Source organism: Chiloscyllium plagiosum, unplaced genomic scaffold, assembly GCF_037043375.1.
Source record: "Chiloscyllium plagiosum isolate Xiang-an unplaced genomic scaffold, Cpla_swu_hap1 HiC_scaffold_15, whole genome shotgun sequence".
Classification (NCBI taxonomy): Eukaryota; Metazoa; Chordata; class Chondrichthyes; order Orectolobiformes; family Hemiscylliidae; genus Chiloscyllium; species Chiloscyllium plagiosum.
Window position 1 is genome coordinate 50,915,406 of NW_028270153.1, and position 23,399 is coordinate 50,938,804.

General features: G+C 38.3%; 1 protein-coding gene across 1 annotated transcript in view; it reads left to right on the forward strand.

The window, feature by feature from the left end:
- Positions 1-23,399, forward strand: part of LOC122560041 (docking protein 5-like) — a 419,354-nt gene that overhangs the window by 211,631 nt on the left and 184,324 nt on the right. The window contains exon 2 of the mRNA XM_043710213.2: positions 7,031-7,138. Coding sequence (XP_043566148.2) covers positions 7,031-7,138 — 108 coding nt within the window. The remainder of the gene's footprint in view (positions 1-7,030; positions 7,139-23,399) is intronic.

Below are 23,399 nucleotides of genomic sequence, written 5' to 3' on the forward strand. Positions count from 1 at the left end.
TACAGTTAATATGCGAAGCACGAATTTCTAACAACATTGCTATGGCATTGGTATTATTCAGAGATAAATTATAGAACCATACATATCATATGTAAGCATGCTGACATAATGAATAAATGGACAGGGAGCCTAACAGTGTGGGAGGTTTAACCAGTGTAGAATTGTAGAAAATCCCAGAGATGTCAAATTGAGACATAAAAAGTATTAGTACTTAGTGGCGCTTAACTGAAATATGTTGGTGACATCATCACTGCTGAAGCTATTAAAAGTGAATGTCTGACCTATTGAATTGATGCCATTTTTGCACTGCTAGAAAAGCCTTCAAGGGATGATCAATCAGATGAACAGATCTATAGAAATTTTATTCACAAACACATTGCACATATCAAGAAGCTTATGAAGAACCACAGAATGTACCTGGAATTATCAAATGGTCTTTCAGGATCACATAACTTCATCCAATACTGTGGCCACACCAGGTCCTGATAAGAAATTTCATTAGAAATAAGACAAAAAAAAAATACCTGTGGATCTCAGATACAATCCTGCAAGAGTAAACAAAGGTAGAACAAGATTGTTCGCCACATGTTCAAAAAGAGTTTATAGTAGCAATAGTGCACAACAGAAGTAAGATTCTGGAGTTTAAAGAAAGTAGGCTGAACAGGTTCACTTTTTGTTTTTACTCTTGATATTTGTCTGATGCATTATATACTCAACTTATCTTTGGCTTTCCACACACTGAAGTGTGTCACATATTCAGAATTTCTGTCCCACAGCATTGCTAGTCCATTGAAAAGAAACTCACAATGCTGAAATATTGTCTAAACTCAAAACTTTCTCGATGAAGGCTCATTCATACCGAAACCTTCAGTAAGCATTAGATGTCTGAAAGAAATGGATACAAACTTCCATTGGTACTTTTTGTTCTTGGATAACAGGCAGTAAATATTTTATTGTTGATTTAAACTCCAAGTCATGTCTATTAGAAATACAAGTTAAATACTAGCATAAAATAATTATAACCATGCAGACTTGTAACCTTGAATTCAAAAATAATAAGAAATGATATTTAGTGTCTCCTGTAGAAACATGCAATTTTTTTTTGTCCTGACCATTCTGGACTTGATTCCAGTCTACATGTTGGTGAATTCAGAGGGACTGAATTACATAGAAGTTGCAACATGAAAATAGCTGCACAGTCTGCGTTAGTTGATATCAATATTTAGATTAATAATATTTTGTGCCTCTCCCTGGAAGGAACAAATCAAAGGATCCCTTGGGGGCAAACTATTTTTGTAAAAACGAGTTTTGAAGCATGACAACAATTCAAAATTTAATTTAAAGGATGAAGACTTTGTCTAAGTTTAAAAATTAGCAACTGATTGATATTATGCTTCGGATGAGACTAAAAACCATCTAGTTGTAAGCAACTGCATGACTGCATTATGAAGAAGAGCAGTGGATTTCTCTCCAATGTCTCAGCCAATCGTTGCATTTCAAGTAATAATTCTACAAAAGATATAATCTGATCATCTTCATATTTCTGTTCATGGACATCGCTATTTAAAACTTGACTGTTCAGCTTCTTACATTACAACAGTGGCTACACTTTACTGGGCCGGTCTGTTCCAATTTCTCTTTTTAGTCTTGTCTTGTAATGTCCATATGCTATGAGCCCGACATGCAGACTGCGCTGTGACTCATTTATTTATTTTATTTCTCACCCTGAACTGCATTGTTTAAAGATTTAACTTTGTGATTTCACTTTGGGATTTTAAATGTCTGTTCACTCACTGTCTGAACTGGACTTGGCACCACCTCCACAGATCATCATCTTGTGATGCAACCTGTACCTTTGCTCAGGAGATGCAAATTGTTTTTATACCAACATTTCTCTTATCAGGTCTCAATCACTTGATATCACTTTTCAGTTGCTACAAGATACTTTGGGGTTTGATGTCCTCAGCAATCAGGACTATCCTTTCTGGATTGCCTGCATATTTGCATTGTTGGGATTGTTACTGCTCAGTTAAATCGTCAAATCCCACTTTGATCATGATTTTGAGTTTGCTGCCATCTGTAAGATGTAGTTCATTGTATTATTGAGACTATTTACAGGTTATAAGAATAGACTCTGTATTGCTACAAAGATGTTTAGGAGGACATAGTTTTGAGCTTTTGTCTTCCCTGAGATCCTAGTTTACTCTCCTACCATGTCCTCATAACATCACTGTGGGAGGTACTTATTGCATTCAATTAAGTATTTAACATTTCACACCCACATGCAACCATTTATATGCAAAATAGCATTCAGCTATGCAATGAAGATCAATTGCATGGAAGTAATTTCTTAGGAGTAGTATTTTACATATATCCTCCTCAATATAGACACAAAAGAATGGTGCCTCATCATATAGTACTGTAATCCCATTTGAAGTGGTCAACTGCACTTTATGGAATATCTAATTGCTGAATTTATGCAGAGAATTTTAAAAATAGGAATCAAAATAAGTTTGAAGTTTGGTTAATTTAGAGTAAGTTGCTTATGCTACTGGAAATACAGGTATTGTCAAAATTCACAAATAAAACAGCTGAAACATCATCCACTGCACCAATTAAAGCCACAAAGTGAGTATCAAATTGTTTCAGTAATGTGGTGAAGTTGTCTTTGACAGGTTTGATCAATGTGGTCTCCCAAAAGGTGGCACAAATCATAATACATTTGAAAACTAAAAGTGATAAATAAATTGCATGGAAATTTTCTTTCAGACATCTAATGCTTACTGAAGGTTTCGGTATGAATGAGCCTTCATCGACAAAGTTTTGAGTTTAGACAATTTGCTGAAGAATATGATTGCACCCCCGCAGCTTCAACTTCAAATTACTCACAGTGAAATGAACTTGAAGAGAGGTCGAAATTGTCCATAGGAATCTGATTAAATCATACGGTAGAGGAAATCATGTGTGTGACTGCCTGCTGGTATACTGCAGGATTTTGAGAACCTGCTATCATCAGTGAAAATGTTACTGACATGAATGTCTGAACACTGGGCCTCAGAAATAGAAGAGGAGCAGCAAGAATACAAAAATGTGTACAGGATAAATTTCACAGCCCGTAGATTTTCACAGGCCCAAAATTCTCAAAGAATCCAAGCTGTAACCTATGATTTTCCATTTGCTAAAGTTATGAGTTTAGCTCACAGGCTTCCAACATTTCTATTGAATGATAAAATGTGCTGGTTGAAATTGCTGTACAAGTACATTGATTTAAAAAGCATTATCAAGCAGCAGGTATTCCAAGATCATGTTTGGTGCAAATGGAATGAGGTGCATTTATTAGCATTGATCAATAGAACATTGGAAAAGCAGGGATTCTTGGAATAATCCAACTAGGCATTTGATCCAACCGTATATTTATTTTCTTCTGACAGGTCAGTCACCAGTACAGAAGGAGACATAAAACCAAAACTATTTTCAACTGAAAGTTTCAGAGAATGAAAATTTGTGACATTCAGTTCTTAGTTTTATTGAAGTACAGTAATTATTTGGATATGAAAATATATGGCTGCCATGTTTCAGAATGTAGAGAGATTTGTTTTACAGCAAAAATACATTATGTTAAGGTTAATAATACAGAAAGATTTCCTATGAGTAATCAAAGTTACATAAAGAAATGCTGCCTCATTTATGTAACTGAAAAATATACAGCAAACTTCAATCAACTCTTAAAGTTAGTAAATACAATGTATTATAGGGTATTAGAATCATTTCACCTGAATGGAATCATTTCATTCTGAATGGAAAACTACAAGTAATTAATAAAACAGTGTAGCTGGCATGATCCATGAGGCATCATTGACGTTTATAAAAACACTTGAGAAATTTGAAAGTTGAAGTCTTGTTTACCTATCCAATCTTCTATCAGCCATCAGCTACAAGGCTAAAGTCAGGATTGTAATGAAATACTCAAGATTTCCGAGATGACTGCAGAACCAACAATATTCAGCACTCAGCACCATCAAGGACTAAACAACCTGCTCGACTGACATCCCATTTAAGACCTTTGAACATTCACCCCATTTATCATCAATGCACAGTGAAATCAATGTGTACTATCTGCAAGATGTTACCAAGGCTCATTTGAATGCACCTTCCAAACTTGGAACTCCAGCACTTAGAAGAACAAGGATACCAGATATATGATAACACCTCACCCTTCATTTCCCCCTTCAAGCCGCACAACATCCTGTCATGGAATTATGCAACCATTTGTTCACTGTTACAGGGAACATGCTATGTAAAGGCATTATAGGTGTTCTTACACCATATTTGCACAACAGTTCAAGAAGGCAGCTCACTAGCAACTTCTCAAGAACAATTGGAGACAGGCAATAAATGCTTACCTAGCCAGTGACATTCACATCCTGTGAATGAATAAAACAAATTTCCAAAGTGTCACTCTGCCTCTCTTTGTGACTGCATTTATTCCTTAAAGAACGACAGTGGCATGATTATAGAGGGTGGGGCTGGCTTGAATACCCCCAAACTGCAGGAAGGTTAGGTGCTAGCTAACACAATTCTGCACTGTCACTATAATGCACTGTCTGAAGTGAGTAGCATAGAGGTCTTCTGCCCTTCAGTGGGGTTGAGCAACTACACAAGTCCCAGCTGTATCAAAACTCAGTGGTGGATTTTTTCTGAGATCACAAGTAGCCTCATGAAGAAGAGATGACAACCTCCTGAGCCTCATTGTCTGGTCTTGTTGGTCATAGAGGGATAGTTTAAGAGTAACGGTGCTTTTTATCGACTTGGATTTTGAGAAAATCTACTTCCGCATGCCAACCCACATCAATTGTATAATGATGGACTGCATAATATTCTGATCATTTGATTTAGGAAGAAACTCAATTGATTGTTAATTATTTAATTAAAAATAGTGAGTGGCTTGCTGATGTCAGCGCTCAACCGCTGACCATACTAAGGGTTCAACTTGGGAAAGGGCAGAAAGGTGACTAGTTTGGCACCTCACATGTTTTTTGTGGCATCTTTCCCACCCACCCCTGCTGTGTACACACTTGGGTGTAGGCCATAAGATCCAATCCCAACTGTTTTGCCTCCAATATTGTTTCTGAAAATGGATTCCATTCAAGTAGTTAGGATGGACGGGGAATAAAATAATAAAATATAGCAGCAGCATTAAGCCATTTGGCTCATCAAGTCTACCCCACCATTCAATCATGACTGAGATTTTTCTCAATTCCAGTCTCTTGCTTTCTCCCCACAACCTTCAATACCCTTATTAATCAAGAACTGATTGATCCCTGTCTTGAAAACACTCAATGACTTTGTCTCCACAGCCTTTGGTGGCAATGCATTCCATGGATTCATCATCCTTTGGCAGAAAAAAATCCTCCTTCTCTCAGTTCTAAAGGGTCATCCATTCACTTAGGCTCTGCTCTCAAGTTTTAGTCTCTCCCACTAGTGGAAACATCTTCTCCCTGTCTACTCTCTCCAGTCATCTCAATATTTTGCAATTTTCAATTAGATCCCCTCTCAACCTCTAAACCCCATCAAGTACAGATGCAGAGTCCTCATATGACAAGCCCTTCATCTTTGAGATCATTTTTGTAAACCTTCTTTGGACCCTGTCCAAAGCCAGCATATCCTTCCTTGGATACAAGCCCCAAATCCACTCATAATATTCAAAATGGTGTCTGACCAGAGCTTTGTAAAGCTTCAGTGGTACATCTCTGCTCTTGTATTCTAGATCTCTCAAAATGAATGCTAACATTACATTGCCTTCCTAAAATGAGTCTGTATCTTAACTCTAAGAGAATCCTAAACTAGGACTCCTCAGTCCATTTGTGCTTTGGTTAATCTATGCCTCTTTTTCCTATCAAAATGCATAACCTCCCACTTTCCATTTTATTCCATCTACCAATTCTTTGCCCACTCTGCTTATCTATTCAAGTCCTTCTGCAGCCTCCCTGCTTCCTCAGCATGACTTGTCCCTTCATCTAAATTTATGTCGTCTCCAAAGTTAGTGAAATTCCTTTAGTTTCTTTAGCCATGTTACTAATGTAGGACTTTATATCAGAGAGAGAAATTATGAATGCAGACTTCATTATAAATTGTTAGTTACTTGTAATTAAAGAGGAAATTGGTCCATGATATTTTTAATCAACATAAATGCTTGCAATCCTGGAAGCCCCCATTACTGAGTTTTGACATTGAGGGCCAGAAGACTGAGACAATGCTTATTTAACCTTCCAGCAGTAGATTATAGATGTGGGGCAGGACTGTGTCAGCAGCCTGTGAACAGCTAAACATTCTTCCTGGTGGAATGGTTGGTGGTGGGTATGTTGGGTGGGGTGGGGGTGTTGGAAGCACGAAACAGATTGCCATATTCTCTTTATCCTCTACTTCATTCTTTAAAAATTGTTGCAAAGAAAGAAGCCGATAACTACCCGGCAGTCATCATTATTTCCTAAAATGGAAAGAAAGCCAACCTTCCCCGGCTGGATTGTGCAAATAATTGAGATTCTGCTTCTTTGTGTATTATCCAGCTCAGGATTTAAAGAAAGTGCAAAGCAGCCAGCAGTTGACTGATCTATGCTTTATTCAGAAGGCAAAGGTGATAACATTGAACTTTCAAATAAAAGAACCGGCATTTAAGTCGTGCATTGTCACATTCCCAGAATATTGCAAATCACTTTGCAACCAATAAATTACTTTTTGGAATGCAGTTATGTTTGCTAGCTGGTAAATGAAGTGAATATGCACACAGCAATGTTCAACAAATAGCAGATAAATGAACTGACTCTGATGGGAACGTTGTCTATGATTTGGCAGAATTCCCTATTCACCTTTGAATAGTGGCACCAGTAAAACAGCAACTTTGACAATAGATTGTGTTGTGAATGCAACTCAGTATTGTATTTGTTTTTTTCTCAGAAGTGCAGCATAAGCACAAATCCACAAGAGAAAGCATTGAATTAATGTGTTTCTTCTTTGCTTTAATACATTGTAGATTTATCAGCGATGCTGGCTCGTGTTGAAGAAGGCCTCCAGCAAAGGCCCAAAGCGATTGGAGAAGTTTTCCGATGAACGAGCTGCATATTTCAGATGCTATCACAAGGTAAGCTAGCTGTTGATGAAAATAAATAAACTTGCAAAAGTAGCAGGTTATTTTAGTCAACTGTTTGCCTTTACAATGTCTTTCTTGAATACTGTTGCTTTAATGATACAAGACTTTCTTATGGTAAAATAGAAAAATAATATAAGCTTACATTGAACATATCCTTGCTTGGCTTAACTAATTTACTCCTGAAAAATGCAAGCAAAATGAAAAAAAAACTGAAATAGATAATCATGCTAAAAAAAAACTTGGCTTACATTCCTGTCCTAAACAGTATGTGCCCACTGTCTTCCACTTTGCTCCTTACAACCCCTGCAGATACAGCTTGAAGCAACATGGCACAGACGTGATCTGGGAGTGTTTCTCTGAGTCCAGGAACTGAGCTGACTTCAGGCTGCTGCAAGGCTTACACTAGAACCTGGTGATGCCCATGAGCCTATATCTAAGCAACCTTCCTCAGTTTCTGCACCAGGCCAGGTCTGCATTTTTCATCCAGGGTATAGCCTGGTGACAGTGGCCTGACTAACTGCGTGAAAGATGAGTGAGATGGGGCGGGGATCAGACACTGTTGGGAGATCAGCAGAAACAGGGTGGGGTCCATTGTATTTGATGACCTGGCCAAGCTGTTGCAATTGAAACAGGTACCTGTATCCTACTGAGCAACCTGGTCAAGCAATTCCAGCCTCCCAAACCTTCACTGGCTTTTTTGATTGAACAAGGCTAACATTTATTGTCATCCCTAACTGCCCTTGTGAAGGTGGTAGTTTGAGGCCTTCTTGAACTGCTGCAGTTCATATAGCAGGCAGAGAGTTGGTAGGGAGGAAGTATATAGTGTCCAAACTTCTGCTTATTTGACTCTGATATTAGGAGAGCTAAGGGAGCTTTTCTTGAAACAGAGAAAGCAGAGAGGACATTTGATAAGGTATTTCAAATCATAAAATGTTAGATTGACTAAATAAAGGGAAGCTATTTATATAAGATCCCAAGGGATTATAACAGGATAAATATAACAAGGATATTTCCTTTAATGGTGGAATATAGAAGTAGGGATCACTCTTTAAAAACTAAAGAGTTGGCCATTTAAAATGGAGTAGTATGGATTTGTAGGACTTATCCAGAAATATGAAACAACTTGAAGTAAAAGTCCACCTGTTACAACTAGATGAGCAAAATAAATTCAACATTGTTTCTTAAATTGCACAAAATTAAATGACAAAACTTAGTAGTTTTTTTTCAGTTATGAGTATACCCAATATATCTTAATTTCCCTGATTAGAAAATGTATTAATTGTGCAGTGGCATCTAGTCTGAAGAAAACATTTGAAATCATTGTATTAATTTTCCATAATGTTTCATCATCTAGAATACAGCAATTAAAATGATGCCTTAATACTTGGTTATCTTTTCCATTATTTCTATTAATTCCAATGTCCCCTACCCCTTCCTCCATTGAAGAAATTTTCAGAATGCCTCCATTGAAGGCCCAGTGAAAGTCATCTGACTTGTTACAGATCACGCTAGATTGTTGAACTCCCTGACAGAAATGGCTCCATTTCACACTATACAGTAAATTCTCTTATTGTGCCACCGTACAAGGAAGATCACCTCATTTCAACTGTACAACATACTTCTACTCTTCCTCACACCCAGCGATTCACTTGCCCTTTTATGCATATTTTCCTGCTGGTAACATTAGGGATCAGTGACTGAACAACTTTTTGACAGGTAACAAAATACAAATTTTAAAATTAATGATTACATGCAGTCATTTGATTTATTTAAAGAAGCATCAATCAAGTTTTCATGGAATTTGTAATGCACATGTTGTGTCCTAATGTCAGGCCATCTCTGGGGAGAGTCTCGTTCCTAATTTATTAGGTATTAATGTGGGATGGACTGCTGGACAAAAATGGACAAAATAGCAGTAGCATTACTGAGATGGAGGAAACAGATCTTCATGTTGTTTGCTTGGCCATATTCCACATTGACAACAGTCTCAATATGAATGACAATTACACATACTTTCAACAGTTTCTATTTAGCATGCAGCTGGTGGAGGCACCTTGAATCCAATGAAACCTCTGAGTCATATACCCGATCATTTTCAGTTATGAAAAAGCAATCAGCTTTCACAAAGCTGTTTTTCCCTGAACCTGGGAAAGATTTTCTAATTCTAGTCAGATTATAAAAGGTGGACTGTTGTGAATTGAGTTTTATTGAACTGAATCGCAGTTCGTGCTGTTTTTATTATTGGCATTTTTTCTGTCTTTCAATTACTGCTATTCCAAGAAAATGGGTGTCAGTTTCCAGGATGACAAGGAGATGTACTCCTTTGTAGCCAAGAAGAGGTGCTGAGACACACTTCTGCTAGAAGGTATAAGAGGAGTCTTCACATACCTGGATTCAACCCCCTGTGATGCTGGATGAAGTATCATGCCTTCTACATCCTTCTCTACCTGGTCCTTCAGCATTGTCTGATTTACTTAGCAAGTTATGGAATGGGGAATTCAACTGTGTATAGCCTGGCACAAAACACCTATGGTAACCACTCAGAACAATTGAATATTATCTTACAAACTCCATGAAAAAAGCCTCTTAAAAACTAGATTCCCAGCTCGAGCTGCATGACTCAATGTGTGCTACATTGGTGACATATGGCAGTAAGTGAGACGTGTCATTGAGTTTATGTCTATGGTTTCTTGACTAGAATTAAAATAAGGTTTATTGTCACATGTACTCAAGTACAGGGATACACGAGAACAGCAAAAAGTGTACAAAGTTGCCATTTTTGGACCATCTTATGTACAAAGATACCTCGGTACAAAATCTTAGGTATACATTAGAAAAATAAATAAATGAAGGTAAACGTTTTGCATTACATTCTTTGTATAACAGGGAGTCTATGCTGGGCTTCACCTCAAGGCTAGGAGTCCATTCTGGGCTTTCTGGACAACATTGTTGATCAAAGAATTTATGCTTTGAATACCTTTCTAATAGTTCATGCATTACTTTCTTTATCATTATCTAATACTATTGATAGCTATTTGTTTTCAATAAGATGTACAACCAAGGTCTTGTTTAAAGATCGGCATCACCATAAATGAAGGTAGAACAAAATCACTTCACTGTAGTTTCTGCAGAGAACATAGGTTTACAGAAAAAAGCATCACATTAATCACCAGTTGAGAATTTAAGTTTTCCACATGTATATTTGAAAGAAACTCAATCACTATTATAACTGCAAAATATGAAAAAAAGTTGCATTGTTTTACTCTGATTGAGGTTGTTAATTTATTGATTTTGGTATCATGGGTATCTTTGAGGGCATGTCAACCACAAAAAGACAGTGATGCTCTTGCATTTTTCTTTTGCAGGTTGTGGGCATTTTTGCCCAGGCCAGTACTTATTAGCCATACCTAATTGGGCTTCAGTAGTTGATAGTGAACTGCCTTCTTGAACCATTTCACTCCATGTGGTGTAGACACCCACTGGGCTGTTAGGAAGGGAGGTCCAGGGCTTTCACCCAGTGACAGTGTAGGAATGACAATATAATTCCAAGTCAGGATGGTGTGTCATCCGAAAGAGAACTTTAAGATGGAAATGTTCCCTTGCATCTATTGCTCTTGTCCTTCCAGGTGGCAAAGGTTTGGAATGTAATATTGACTGAGCAGTTGAGATACTGCAGCACATCTTAGAGATGACATACACTGCTTTCACTGTGCATTACTGGTAAATAATCAAATATTGAAGGTGATGAATGGGGTGACAATCAAGTGAGCTGTTTTGTCCTGGATGGTGTAAAGTTTCTTGAGTATCATTGGAGCTGCACTTATCCAGTCATGTGGGGAATATTCCATCACACTCCTGACTCTTTTAGGTAGTGGACAGGCTTTGGAAAATCAATGGTGAGTTACTCACTGTAGAATCCCTCATCTTTGGCTTGATATTTTTAGCCCGGTTTTTTCATGTCGGTTTAGTTCAGTTTTTGACAATAGTAACCCCCAGGATATTGATAATAGGGAACACAATAATGAATACAGTCATTGAGAGACAGTGCTCCACGCAAGTTGGAATAACAGCGCTTTATCTTCTGCCTCGGTACCCTATAATCTTCAGGACTCAACATTAAGTTTGACAATCTCAGAACCTGAACACCCCCTCCCATGTTTATTTCATTCCCCCACACCTCAAAGTCCTAACCTGTGTAGACTACTCCCATCGTAACTAACCCATTTCCATTTCTTGTTCCTACACCACCTTCTATTATCTCTCTCTTCACTTTTCTTTAGCAATCTCTTTTCCTATCCCTTTTTCTATTACTCTGTATCTCTTTGTCTGTCTCTGGAGACAGTGTCCATGTATTCTATTCTTCCCACACTCTCCCCAACCCCACTAACTCAAGAATCCTAACAGAAGTCAACAACAACCTGGTTTACAATCAATCTTGTTGACAAGCTCACTGCTACTGTTTCGAGGAGCCTCAACAGATTGATTGTAAATAGGTAGCTGTTGACAAGTCCACTATTGCAAACATTATATTCCATCTCATGAATCTACTAGATAATGTGCTCATGCATGTGAGTTTCTCCTATCTTTGGATAACAGGTAAATATTCTCACTGAGGACCAATTGCATAGTCAGGAGGCTAATTTGTTTTCTTGTTATTCAGTTAATGGATTTTGATTTTCAGCAAAATCCAGTCTATTTTATTCCTTGTATTCAATTATGATCTTTATCCAGTAAATGGGCTATGTAAGTTTCAATTTCTGAAACTGCCTCTTTTTAACTGGACTGGAAGCCAACGTTTTGATGTCAGCCAGTGCCATAGCAAAGACTGGTTCAGTATAGTATCAGATAAAACTGTGCCCACTTCTAGAGTTCCTGCCAAAGACATTTCATTGAGATCAAATAAAAAAAGGCCATTGTAATATCACAAATTGGGAAATCAATAGTTTGTATAACTAAATCTGATTGTGTTACAGCTATTGTTTGCAAAAAATGCACCTCTATCAACCATGTCATTTAATTTCCATTCTGGGGCTGAATATCTTCTGCAAAAAGTTGGTATTGTGTGAGTTTAATCACATTTAAACCAAGCTTCAATTAAGCCAACATCCTTTCTGGAGCAAAATGTCATAAATCTTGAAACATAGCACAACAATTTATTTCATATTTTTAACTGATGTACATAACAAGAATAATATCTCCAGGTTTTCCATGTGATTCTTTTATGAATGCACTTCAATTCTTTGGGGATAAGGTTTGATCCAGTTTTCCAATCCTAAAGTGCAAAATTATTCCTGATTCATGACAAATTCCTGAATATGTAACTGTGTTCCAAAATTCACTAAATGGTGTTTGAAACAGATGGGTTGATGCCGGATGATACATTTTGTATAGTAAGGCAATGATATTCTGCTGCCACCAGCAAGACATGAACAATAGTAATAGCTTTGTCCATACTGGTCAATACATTTTTCTATCTAATAATCATGGAGTTCATACTTGCCATAATGTGTATTCTTTTCTGAATTGGATGTCTAATGAAAATAAAATCTTGCTACTGCACAACCTCATTAATAATACTAATATTTTTACATTCCAATAATCGGTTCCAATAATTACATCCAGGGATGATTTGAAATTCTGTTACAAATAACTAATAAGACCATCCAGACTGTGACACTCTGCTGCTAGCCATCAGTTTGATACACTGTTCTCCTTAATGTCTCACTCATGCCTTCCATTGACTTATTCAGGGCATCATCAAAAATAACAGTTCCATTAGCACAATTCTTTTCAATTATATCGAGCCAAAGTTATAATTCATTATAAAGCTATAATCAATATATAATGTGACAATAGTATAAAATTAATCAAGTAACCTTGGTAATTCCACTTTGCTCCACACCTAATAGTACACACACACACACACACATCTGTATGCAAGGTAACAATAATAATATTTTATGATCTTTGTGAAAAAAGTTAAGGAGTACGCCAACAGGTGATTAGGACCTTGGAAGCTAAACAGAAAAATCCAGAGGTGGATAAAATTGGAGATACAATAAGTTACCTCATAGAGAGTGATAGAAAGAGATAGGTGTTTACCACTGGGCAAGAACTACAGCTGGGTGAAAGGCAATTACGATGTGATTAGGCAAGATTTAGGAAGCATAGGATGGGGAAGGAAACTGCAGGGGATGGGCACATTAGAAATGTGGAGCTTATTCAAGGAAAAGCTACTGTGTGTCCTAGTTAAGTATGTACCTGTCAGGCAGGGAGGAAGCTGTAGAGCGCGGGAGCGGTGCTTTACGAAGGAAGTGGAATCTCTGGTCAAGAGGAAGAAGCAGGCTTCTGTTAGGATGAGAAGTGAAGGCTCAGTTAGGGCGCTTGAGGGTTACAAGGTAGCCAGGAAAGACCTAAAGAGAGAGCTCAGAAGATCCAGGAGGAGACATGAGAAGTTGTTGGTGGATAGGATCAGGGTAAACCCTAAGGCTTTCTATTGGTATTTAAGGAATAAAAGAATGATGAGAGTAAGATTAAGGCCAATCAAGGATAGTAGTGGGAAGTTGTGTGTGGGGTCAGAGGAGATAGGGGAAGCACTAAATGAATATTTTTCGACAGTATTCACTCTAGAAAATGACAATGTTGTCAAGGAGAATACTGAGATACAGGCTACTAGACTAGGTGTGATTGAGGTTCACATGGAAGAGGTATTAGCAATCCTGCAGAGTGTGAAAATAGATAAGTCCCCTGGGCCAGATGGGATTTATCCTAGGATCCTCTGGGAAGGAGATTGCCGAGGAGATTGCCGAACCTTTGGCATTGATCTTTAAATCGTCATTGTCTACAGGAATAGTGCCAGAAGACTGAAGGATAGCAAATGTGGTTCCCCTGTTCAAGAAGGGGAGTAGAGACAACCCTGGTAATTATAGACCAGTGAGCCTTACTTCAGTTGTTGGTAAAGTGTTTGAAAAGGTTATAAGAGATAAGATTTATAATCATGTAGAAAAGAATAATTTGATTAGGGATAGTCAGCATGGTTTTATGAAGGGTAGGTCGTGCCTCACAAACCTTATTGAGTTCTTTGAGAAGGTGACCAAACAGGTAGATGAGAGTAAACCGGTTGATGTGGTGTATATGGATTTCAGCAAGGCGTTCGATAAGGTTCCCCACAGTAGGCTATTGTACAAAATGCGGAGGAATGGGATTGTGGGAGACATAGCTGTTTGGATCAGTAATTGGCTTGCTGAAAGAAGATAAAGGGTGGTGGTTGATGGGAAATGTTCATCCTGGAGTTACTAGTAGTGTACCGCAAGGGTCGGTGTTGGATCCACTGCTGTTTGTCATTTTTATAAACGACCTGGATGAGGGCGTAGAAGGGTGGGTTAGTAAATTTGCAGGCGACACTAAGGTCGGTGGAGTTGTGGATAGTGACAAAGGATGTTGTAGGTTACAGAGAGACATAGATAAGCTGCAGAGCTGGGCTGAGAGGTGGCAAATGGAGTTTAACCCGGACAAGTGTGAGGTGATTCACTTTGGTCAGAGTAACTATAATGCAAAGTACTGGGCTAATGGTAAGATTCTTGGTATTGTAGATGAGCAGAGAGATCTCGGTGTCCATGTACACAGATCCTTGAAGGTTGCCACCCAGATTGACAGGGTTTTTAAGAAGGCATACAGTGTTTTAGCTTTTATTAATAGAGGGATCGTGTTCCGGAACCATGAGGTCATGCTACTGCTGTACAAAACTCTAGTGCGGCCGCACTTGGAGTATTATGTACAATTCTGGTCACCGCATTATAAGAAGGAGGTGGAAGCTTTGTAAAGGGTGCAGAGGAGATTTACTAGGATCTTGCCTGGTATGGAGCGAAGGTCTTACGAGGAAAGGCTGAGGGACTTGAGGCTGTTTTCGTTGGAGAAAAGAAGGCTGAGAGGTGACTTAATAGAGACATATAAGATAATCAGAGGGTTAGGTAGGGTGGACAGGGAGAGCCTTTTTCCAAGTATGGTGATGGTGAGCACAAGGGGGCATAGCTTTAAATTGAGGGATGATAGAAATAGGACAGATGTCAGAGGTAGTTTCTTTACTCAGAGAGTAATAAGGGTATGGAATGCTTTGCCTGCAATGGTAGTAGATTCGCCAACTTTAGTACATTTAAGTCATCATTGGACAAGCATATGGAAATACATGGAATAGTGTAGTTTAGATGGGCTTCAGATTGGTATGACAGGTCGGCGCAACATCAAGGGCTGAAGGGCCTGTACTGCACTGTATTGGTCTATGTTCTATGTTCTAGAGGTTTATAAAATCATGAGGGGCATGGATAGGATAAATAGTCAACGTCCTTTCCCTGGGGTGGAAGAGTCCAAAACTAAAGGGACTAAGTTTAGGATGAGAGGGGGAAGATGTAAACGTGACCTAAGGGGCAACCTTTTCATGCAGAGGGTGGTGTGTGTATGGAATGAGCTGCCAGAGGAAGTGGTTGAGGCTAGTACAATTGCAGCATTTAAAAGGCATCTGAATGGGTATATGAATAGGAAGGGTTTGGAGGGATATGGGCCGGGTGCTGGCAGGTGGGACTAGATTATGTTGGGATATCTGGTTGGCATGGACAGGTTGGACTGAAGGGTCTGTTTCCAGCTGTACATCTCTATGACTCTATGAGCCTATGACTTCTTGAATCGCAAAACAATGTGTTAGGAATCTTGTAAAAGCTTTGCCTTATTTGCATTTTTCCTTTCATTTACTTATACTTTAAATTATGTATTTTTTGATACATATTTAGCTATTCAATGGTAACATCACTAAAGGTTCTTTTCAACAATGCAGTGTGAAAGAAGTCTAGGCCCTGAATTTTGTAATGATGAAGAGGATCTCTGGCTTCACCAAAATGGTGCTGGAACCAGAAACTTTCAAAATTGTACCAGTGAACCGGGCACCAGCATTACGTCTAAACTTTCTCTGCCTGGCACCAGAGTGGCATCCAGAAGTAGATATCATGAGGTGGATGGTGCACAGGGCTTTCCAGCAGTCAGATTGCTTAGTGGCACCGACTATTTTTGCCACGGCGCAGCTGCCATATTCCATTTTCACAAGTGGATCATCCAAAACATGACTGGTGGCCTTTGAACTATTCAGGAGAAGGTGTAAAGCTGTTGGAGTTCTATGCAGAAACCTTTTTTAAAAAGCTGGGTACCCTTTTAAAAAAAGTCCAGTGATACAATTTGGAGACATAAGAGAGGTTTGAGAGGTTAAATGCTTTTTTGGGATTGGTAAAAGGAGATGTGTAAATGGGCAAAATGTTGAAAAAACTTATAGTAACTATCAAACTGTCAAAGGAGCTGTCAAACTGCTAGTCGAGCTGTCAAGCTTTGCAGTTGTGCAATTGTCAAGGCATTTAAAAACTCCTGGCTTTTAAATTTGTTAACAAAAAATTCTGTCCATGTTGTAGATCAAAAGCTTGCTATTTTGATCTTTCATGATAGGATCTGTGATGCATGACTGATTTCACAACCTCTTATCACATTGGGATGTCTGGTTCATAGTTAGATTGACAGTTCCAAATGATAATATCATTTTGAAATTCACCTATCATTACAAATGCTTGCATTTGTAATGTATTATGTAGTTGAAAGAGGAAAATGTCATGAATGGGTTTCAATCAATGAGCTTCTTTTTAAAATGTGAATTCAAGAGATAGTCAAGAATGCTGTTTTATTTCATCTCAATTTCAATCCTGAGGTATGCCCATTGAATACTATATGATTGGCCTGGAGAGTGTAAGGGAGAAGTGTGGTGAGTGGAAACATGTGTTGGTACTAAGTTGTCATATGGTGTTTGAGGACCATGAAGGAGCAGATCGAGGGGCATTGATTGGTGTGGAGGGTAAAAAAGGCAATAGCAATGCGTGCAGGTATAGACATCAGCATGGAGGATGTGAGAGGCCAATGGATGTGGGTTGGTGGCCATAGGTTGGGAAGGGGAGCATAAAAAAACATACAGGATGAGGGACATGTGGTGTCATGATTGGCATGGATAGGGCTTGTGTATCTATGTGTTTGTGTTGGGGGAAAGGGTGGTTTCTGAGGAATAGGGACTGAAGGGACAATTTTGTTTTATTAATCTTTAGCTAGAATACCATGGCTTGCCTTTCAGTCAGCTGCCTCAGTATTCAACAGCTCCTGATGGCTGCCTCTAATGAACTCTTTTGGTGTACAGCAGCAGGCCCAAATTCAAGCGAAATCCTTTCCACCCCCAAAGACCAGGTAGGACACTTTCTTCTGAATTTAACTAGCAGAGCTAGGAAATTTTCTAACTTTAAAGGATGAACATTTAGATCTAGATCTAAAATGCCAGGTAGAAGCATGTAGTTGACAGAAATGTTGTGATATATAGCCAAAGGGATATTAGTCAGATCTTTTGTTTCTGAGGTGCTGTTTCACTTTTTGTTCAGGACTAATGACCAATTCTTAATAGGTTTATAATTGAATTGGTTCTTTCTTTTGTGGCAACAAAACTATAAAACCTATTGCAGTGCGACATATGATTCTGCATGAAACTCACATGGCACACTTTCCCTCTAGATTTTTAATTTCTTTGCATATTTCCCTTATTGCAATAACTGCCAATGCATGCTACTGATTTTTTGGCTAGGAGAGTGCAATTCAATCTTGTTGGAAGTTGCCATCAAATGTGCATTTCATTGGCTGTGACACATATGTCAACAGGATACAGCTTGCATTCAGAGACAACCATGACTGTGCCAGATCTGACTTGCTGCTGATCCTAATATTGCTGCTGAGAGAAAAGAATGAGTTGAGAAACAGACATTGGGATTCCAAGAGACAAACTGAAATTCAGTAATAGCTTAATTCAGATTCCAACAGCTCAATTTGAGCAATTAATAGTTAATTCTCCATTCAAACAGGAGCAAACACAGGGCATTTCTTAATTTGAATAATATAGTCTGGCAGAGGACCAAGGGCAGTGTCAGAATGTAAAACTTCACTGCTGGCATTGCAGTTTGACATATTGAATTAACACAACATGTTGTGGTGCAGCTGCAATAGCTCTTGTGTTGCTACCATAGCCATGGAGGTCTGGCTTCAGAAACAGATCTTCAGTTAGTGCTGTTTTTGTGACCTTGAAGAGAACAAGAACCATGTCGGTCCAGTGTTGTGATATGCTCTGATCTGAAGTATTTGCACCTTTCCCATTCACTTCCCGAACATTTGATTTGCATTGAACCTGAAGTAAGATATAGTTTCACTCTAGCCTTCTTACTCAATTGAATTGCACCACTACATAAATCTGGTCTTTGTAGAATGCTGAAATTGCAAAATACAACAAAAAAGTTGTCAGCTGTCTTCATCACTCATTTTCCTTTTGTATGATTTAATTATGAATATCAAATAAACTAAGTTGTCAGGGGGAATGGGAACCCAGACATAATTTTAGAGACAAAAAAATTTATTTACGAAGAATTTGAAAAGTCAGATAATACTACAGTAAGAAATAGGAAGGTATACAATTAGACCAGGTCAGAAAAAGAGGAAATATCATGAGGTCCAAATTAGGTTTACTGTGAATGAACATGAAAACATGCAATGGAATAACACTGGTGAGATACTGGCACTGCCAGTTACATGGAAAAATTGTGTCCTTGTGTTAACAGAAGCCTGCTTCAATAAAGGACAGGACTGGATAGGAGATATTTCTGGAAAGAAGGTGTTCTGGAAAACAGGGGAAGTGTCACTGATGATTGAGGTTAAATTTACAATGCTGGAGGGCGAATAAACTTGAGGGGTCAAGAGCAAAATCTATTTAGTTAGAACAAAGAAATATTAGAGGTGTCAATCCATTGTTGGGCATACTCCATTGGGAAAGATATAGAGAAACAAATTTGCAAAAAAAAAGAGAAAGAAGCAAAGACACAGTAGTTATAATGGCTACTTATTTATTCTAAATTGGGGTGAGATAATAATTGTAGAAGCAACAGGGAGAGGAAATAATTGTGTGGAGAGGTTTCTACCAGTGAGGAAAGAGGTATCGCTAGATCTGGTATCAGGGAGCGTGGTGTGACAGCTGATGACAATTTAGGGGACAGTGATCATGGTATCTTAAGATTTAGGTCTGATATAGAAAAGAACTAGGAGTAATCCTAAGTAAAACTAATAACGCAAGGGCCAATTTCAAATGGATGAGAATGGATCTGGTTGAAATAAAATGGACTCAAATGTTGGTGGAATTCCTTCAAAGAGGAAATTGTTTAGGTTCAGTGAGACATATTTTCACAAGGGTGAAATGTAGGACAAATAAAGCAAGAGTTGATGAAATTATGAAATGTTACAGTAAGATTAAACAGTGTCACAAAGTTAGTCCTTTTTTTTCTTAAAGATGTTCCTTGGCTCAAGGATACTCTGTCCTTGATATTTTTCAGAGGGGTAATAAACCGGGCTGGGCTCCAATTAGTCTGATTTGGTACAGAGATGAAAAGCATTTTGAGAGGCCTTTTGTTTATATGTAAACAGATGAGACTTCAGGCCAAGTGGTCATGTTTTAGAAGAACCTGTATAATGAAATGGGAGTGGTTAGCTCTCTTGCTGAGCTGAGCAATTTAGTTCAGTCCTGAACTGGTAAGGAGTTCAACAGGGAGCTGTGTGGAATCTCTCCCTCTCTCTCTCTCTCCCCCCCCCATCTCTTTCTGTCCTTCAACTTCAACCTGTAAGCATATGTTACATTTATACTGGGTTTTAAATGGAGTTTCTTTATTGGGACTGTTGTGTATATTTGGAACAGCATAATTAAGTCTAGTTTGAATAGACTGAGTTCTGTTCTTTGTGTTTCATTGTGTAATTTTGTGAATAAATCTAGTAGTCAACGTAGCTAACACAATCCGGGTATTTTACATTGTACCCTCTTCGAAACAAATTGCAAAGTTATGGTCTTGGGCTGCCTGCTTAAGAATATATTGAGTGGTCTGGCCCAGTCCATAACAGCAGGAAAAAGGTTTGTATGACTGTCACATTGTTGATACAAATGCAAACAAGGCTAAATATAACCCGTTACAAGGAAAATCTAGCAAATGGAGAAGCAATGCGAGTGTACTTGAAAAAACTGGCAGCAAGATAAAAGGGAATCCCAAAATCTTCAATAGGAATATAAAGAGTTATGAGGTGGTAAAGAATAGAGACTATTAGGGTCTGTATTGGACAGTAAGGAAGCAGATGCTGCTAAGCATTGCTAGAGGAAAATATAAGAACTAGTTGAGACACTAGTGACTATAAATTGAAAATGCATTAGAAAGACTGGACTGTACATCATGTTGACCAGGACCAGATGAGACATTTCCAAAGATACAGAGGGAAGTAAAGAATGAAATTGTGGAGGCTTTGGCCAAAATCTTTCAATCCTCCTTAGGTTCAGGCCAGGTCTCGGGCAACTAAATAATTGTATAGGTTACAAATTGGTTCAAAACGTATATAACCTATTTCCAAATCAACCTGTGCAGAAATGCAGAAAGGACAGAGAACAGGTAGAATTTGAACTGTAGGACCTTCAGAGTAGTCAACCTGTTTAGACATGTTAGGGCAATCTCTGGAGTGGTGGTACTTGAACTCAGGCCTCCTAATTCAAGGATAGGGACAGTACCACTGTGCCACAAGAGTTCTAAGCTCCTCATGCTAGATATTTTCTAATCACCCATTCAGAGATGTTATGACACAGCTCTGGAGCAGGTGTGGCTTTTACCCAGTTATCCTGCCTCAGAGATAAGGACACGACCACTGTGCTACAAAAGCCCCTAAGCTTGCTGGGTAATGACCTTGGCCCAACCATCTTCAGTTACTTCATCAATGACCCTTACCTCTCTCTCCATCCTTCTTCCTCTTCCCCTCCCACTCTCCATTTCCACCTGCCCTCCATCATAATGTCAAAAGTGAGAATGTTCACTGATGTTTCCACAATATTCAGCACCACTCCCTACAACTCAGATACTGAATCACCTTGTGTCCATATGAATCAAGACTTGGATGACATCAGACTTGGGCTGATAACTTGTAATGCTAAATTTGATTGTACCACATGGTGCCAGTAGTGTCTAATGTTCTGAGCAAAAGAACTTGGTACCATTCTGACTCTTATTTTGATAATATACTGGCATTTATTGCTGGAATTGGAAGTGTACAAAATTACATTTTGGGGTTTGTTTTGAAGCAGATTAACATGATTTGGATTTCCTGCATTGATTGTAACTTGTGGCACTGTAAAACTAAAAGGCATAGCAGTTGGAAATAAATACGCATAACCAAATCTATTTTCAACGCTGTAACTTCTGAATATATATAGAGTTGAATCTTATGGCTTTTGGCTAAGTCCAAGCTATTCCCAAGTTCAGTACTTGAGAAAGTTTCTGCCAAAAGGTCTGATGAGTTTTCTTGCTGTATCTTATCAAATCTGCCTCATTAACAATCTCCCCTGCCCCTAAGTGTCCATCATGTCTGATTCTAGCCCATGCATTTTTCCTGAAACACATTGCCATTCAGCCACTGATTGATCAGCACCATTTGCACATACTCCATCTTGAAAAGGCTGTTGTGCACCTGGTCAGTTGTTGGAAATCTGGTGTTGCCCTTCACTGAGAGCCATGAAGTTACACTGCTCATGACAGGTAGCTGGTATGGTGGCATCCCTCGCCGATACAACCCCATTCTAACACCACAGTCACTGTTTAACCATCGTTGAAGCCATCATTGTAACCATCATTTAACCTTCATTGTAATCACCTTTCTGTTTTAGTCTTCCCATTCAGTATGTGCTGCACACTACTCTTTCCAAGCAATGGTCAAAATTTCACTCCAGAGTTTAATTTTACTTTTAATTCCCAAGCTTTAATACGGCTCCATAATTTCACTGCATCAGTATTTGACACAAAAAAATCTTTTTGTTTCATGCTGTCTGCAAACCAGCCTGGAGCACTACAGTTTTTTTTCAGTTTTGACACCCATGGCACAAGATCTTAAGGCAAATTCAAAGCAGATAGATTTAGTTTAGTTGCAGTTGACTGCAACTCTACTGCCAGTCAGGAGTACCAGGAGATCTTTCAGAAATCTGAATTTTAACTCTTGACACAACTGTTGCAGGAACAGTATTTTCTACAGTAAGATTACAATGGTCTCTGATCGATTTGAGTGCTTTCTCAATTTTAGCAGACTTGCCTCCAATATCACAATATCTTATTCCCCATCAAAGCCATTTACTAGATAACCTCAGAATTATGAATAAACATTTTGGACACCATACCAACAACAACAGACCTATTAACTGAGACATGGTTTAAATTCATTCGACATAACAAAACAGGTTACGAATTGCCATCAATCTCTCTGTCAATACAATAGTTTTTATTCTTGAGAGAGTTGACATTGTTTGTCAACATCAAGCTTTGAGCTGAAATTGCATTCCAAAGGCTTTCAGAATCCTTTATTAGACAAAAGTGGAGTGATTGCAGCCTAAATTCTAAAAATTTCATGTCCACATTCACAACTTATGCATAGACATTAGGCGGAGTTCATTTTTCACCAGCTCCATTCAGCAGTTATGATTGGGAACAAATTTGATAACAGTCGCTTTCCTAAAATGAACTGTTTAGTCACATTGCATTCTCCATGGTCTGCTCATCAATTTTCCTGTTGGCTCTTTGCAAAACATTTGCTAAAGGTATAGTTACATTGACTATAGCAATGACTATACTGTTGAAATGATGCCATCTCAATAAATGAATATTCATTGTTAATCAGCTCATATTCACATAATTGATCACCTGGTACAGTTGAAACTATCAATGTGATTTTAAAACAGCCTTTATTACCCACAGCTAAAAATAGTTCAAGATCATACTTTTTATTTACCCTAAATTTAAAACTACAGTCCTGAAATGTTCTATTTGAGATTTATACGATTATCACATACTGTAATTGAAAAGAAAGGGGAACTGTTGCCAGAATCAGGTCAGTCACAAACTTAATGAATTGTGAACCAGGCCCAAAGAAATGAATGATCTACACCTGCTCATATTTCTTATGAATTAAAGTGTATTGATTTACAGAGTGTCTGTACCGGAAATCAATACTTTAAACATGAAAGCCATATGATTATGTCAGTCATGCTACTTTTATGATATTATTATTTCGAGGTGTTTCCTCTGTTAATATACTTATACTAGTTGAAACATTTTGTTTTGTGAAACATGATCTG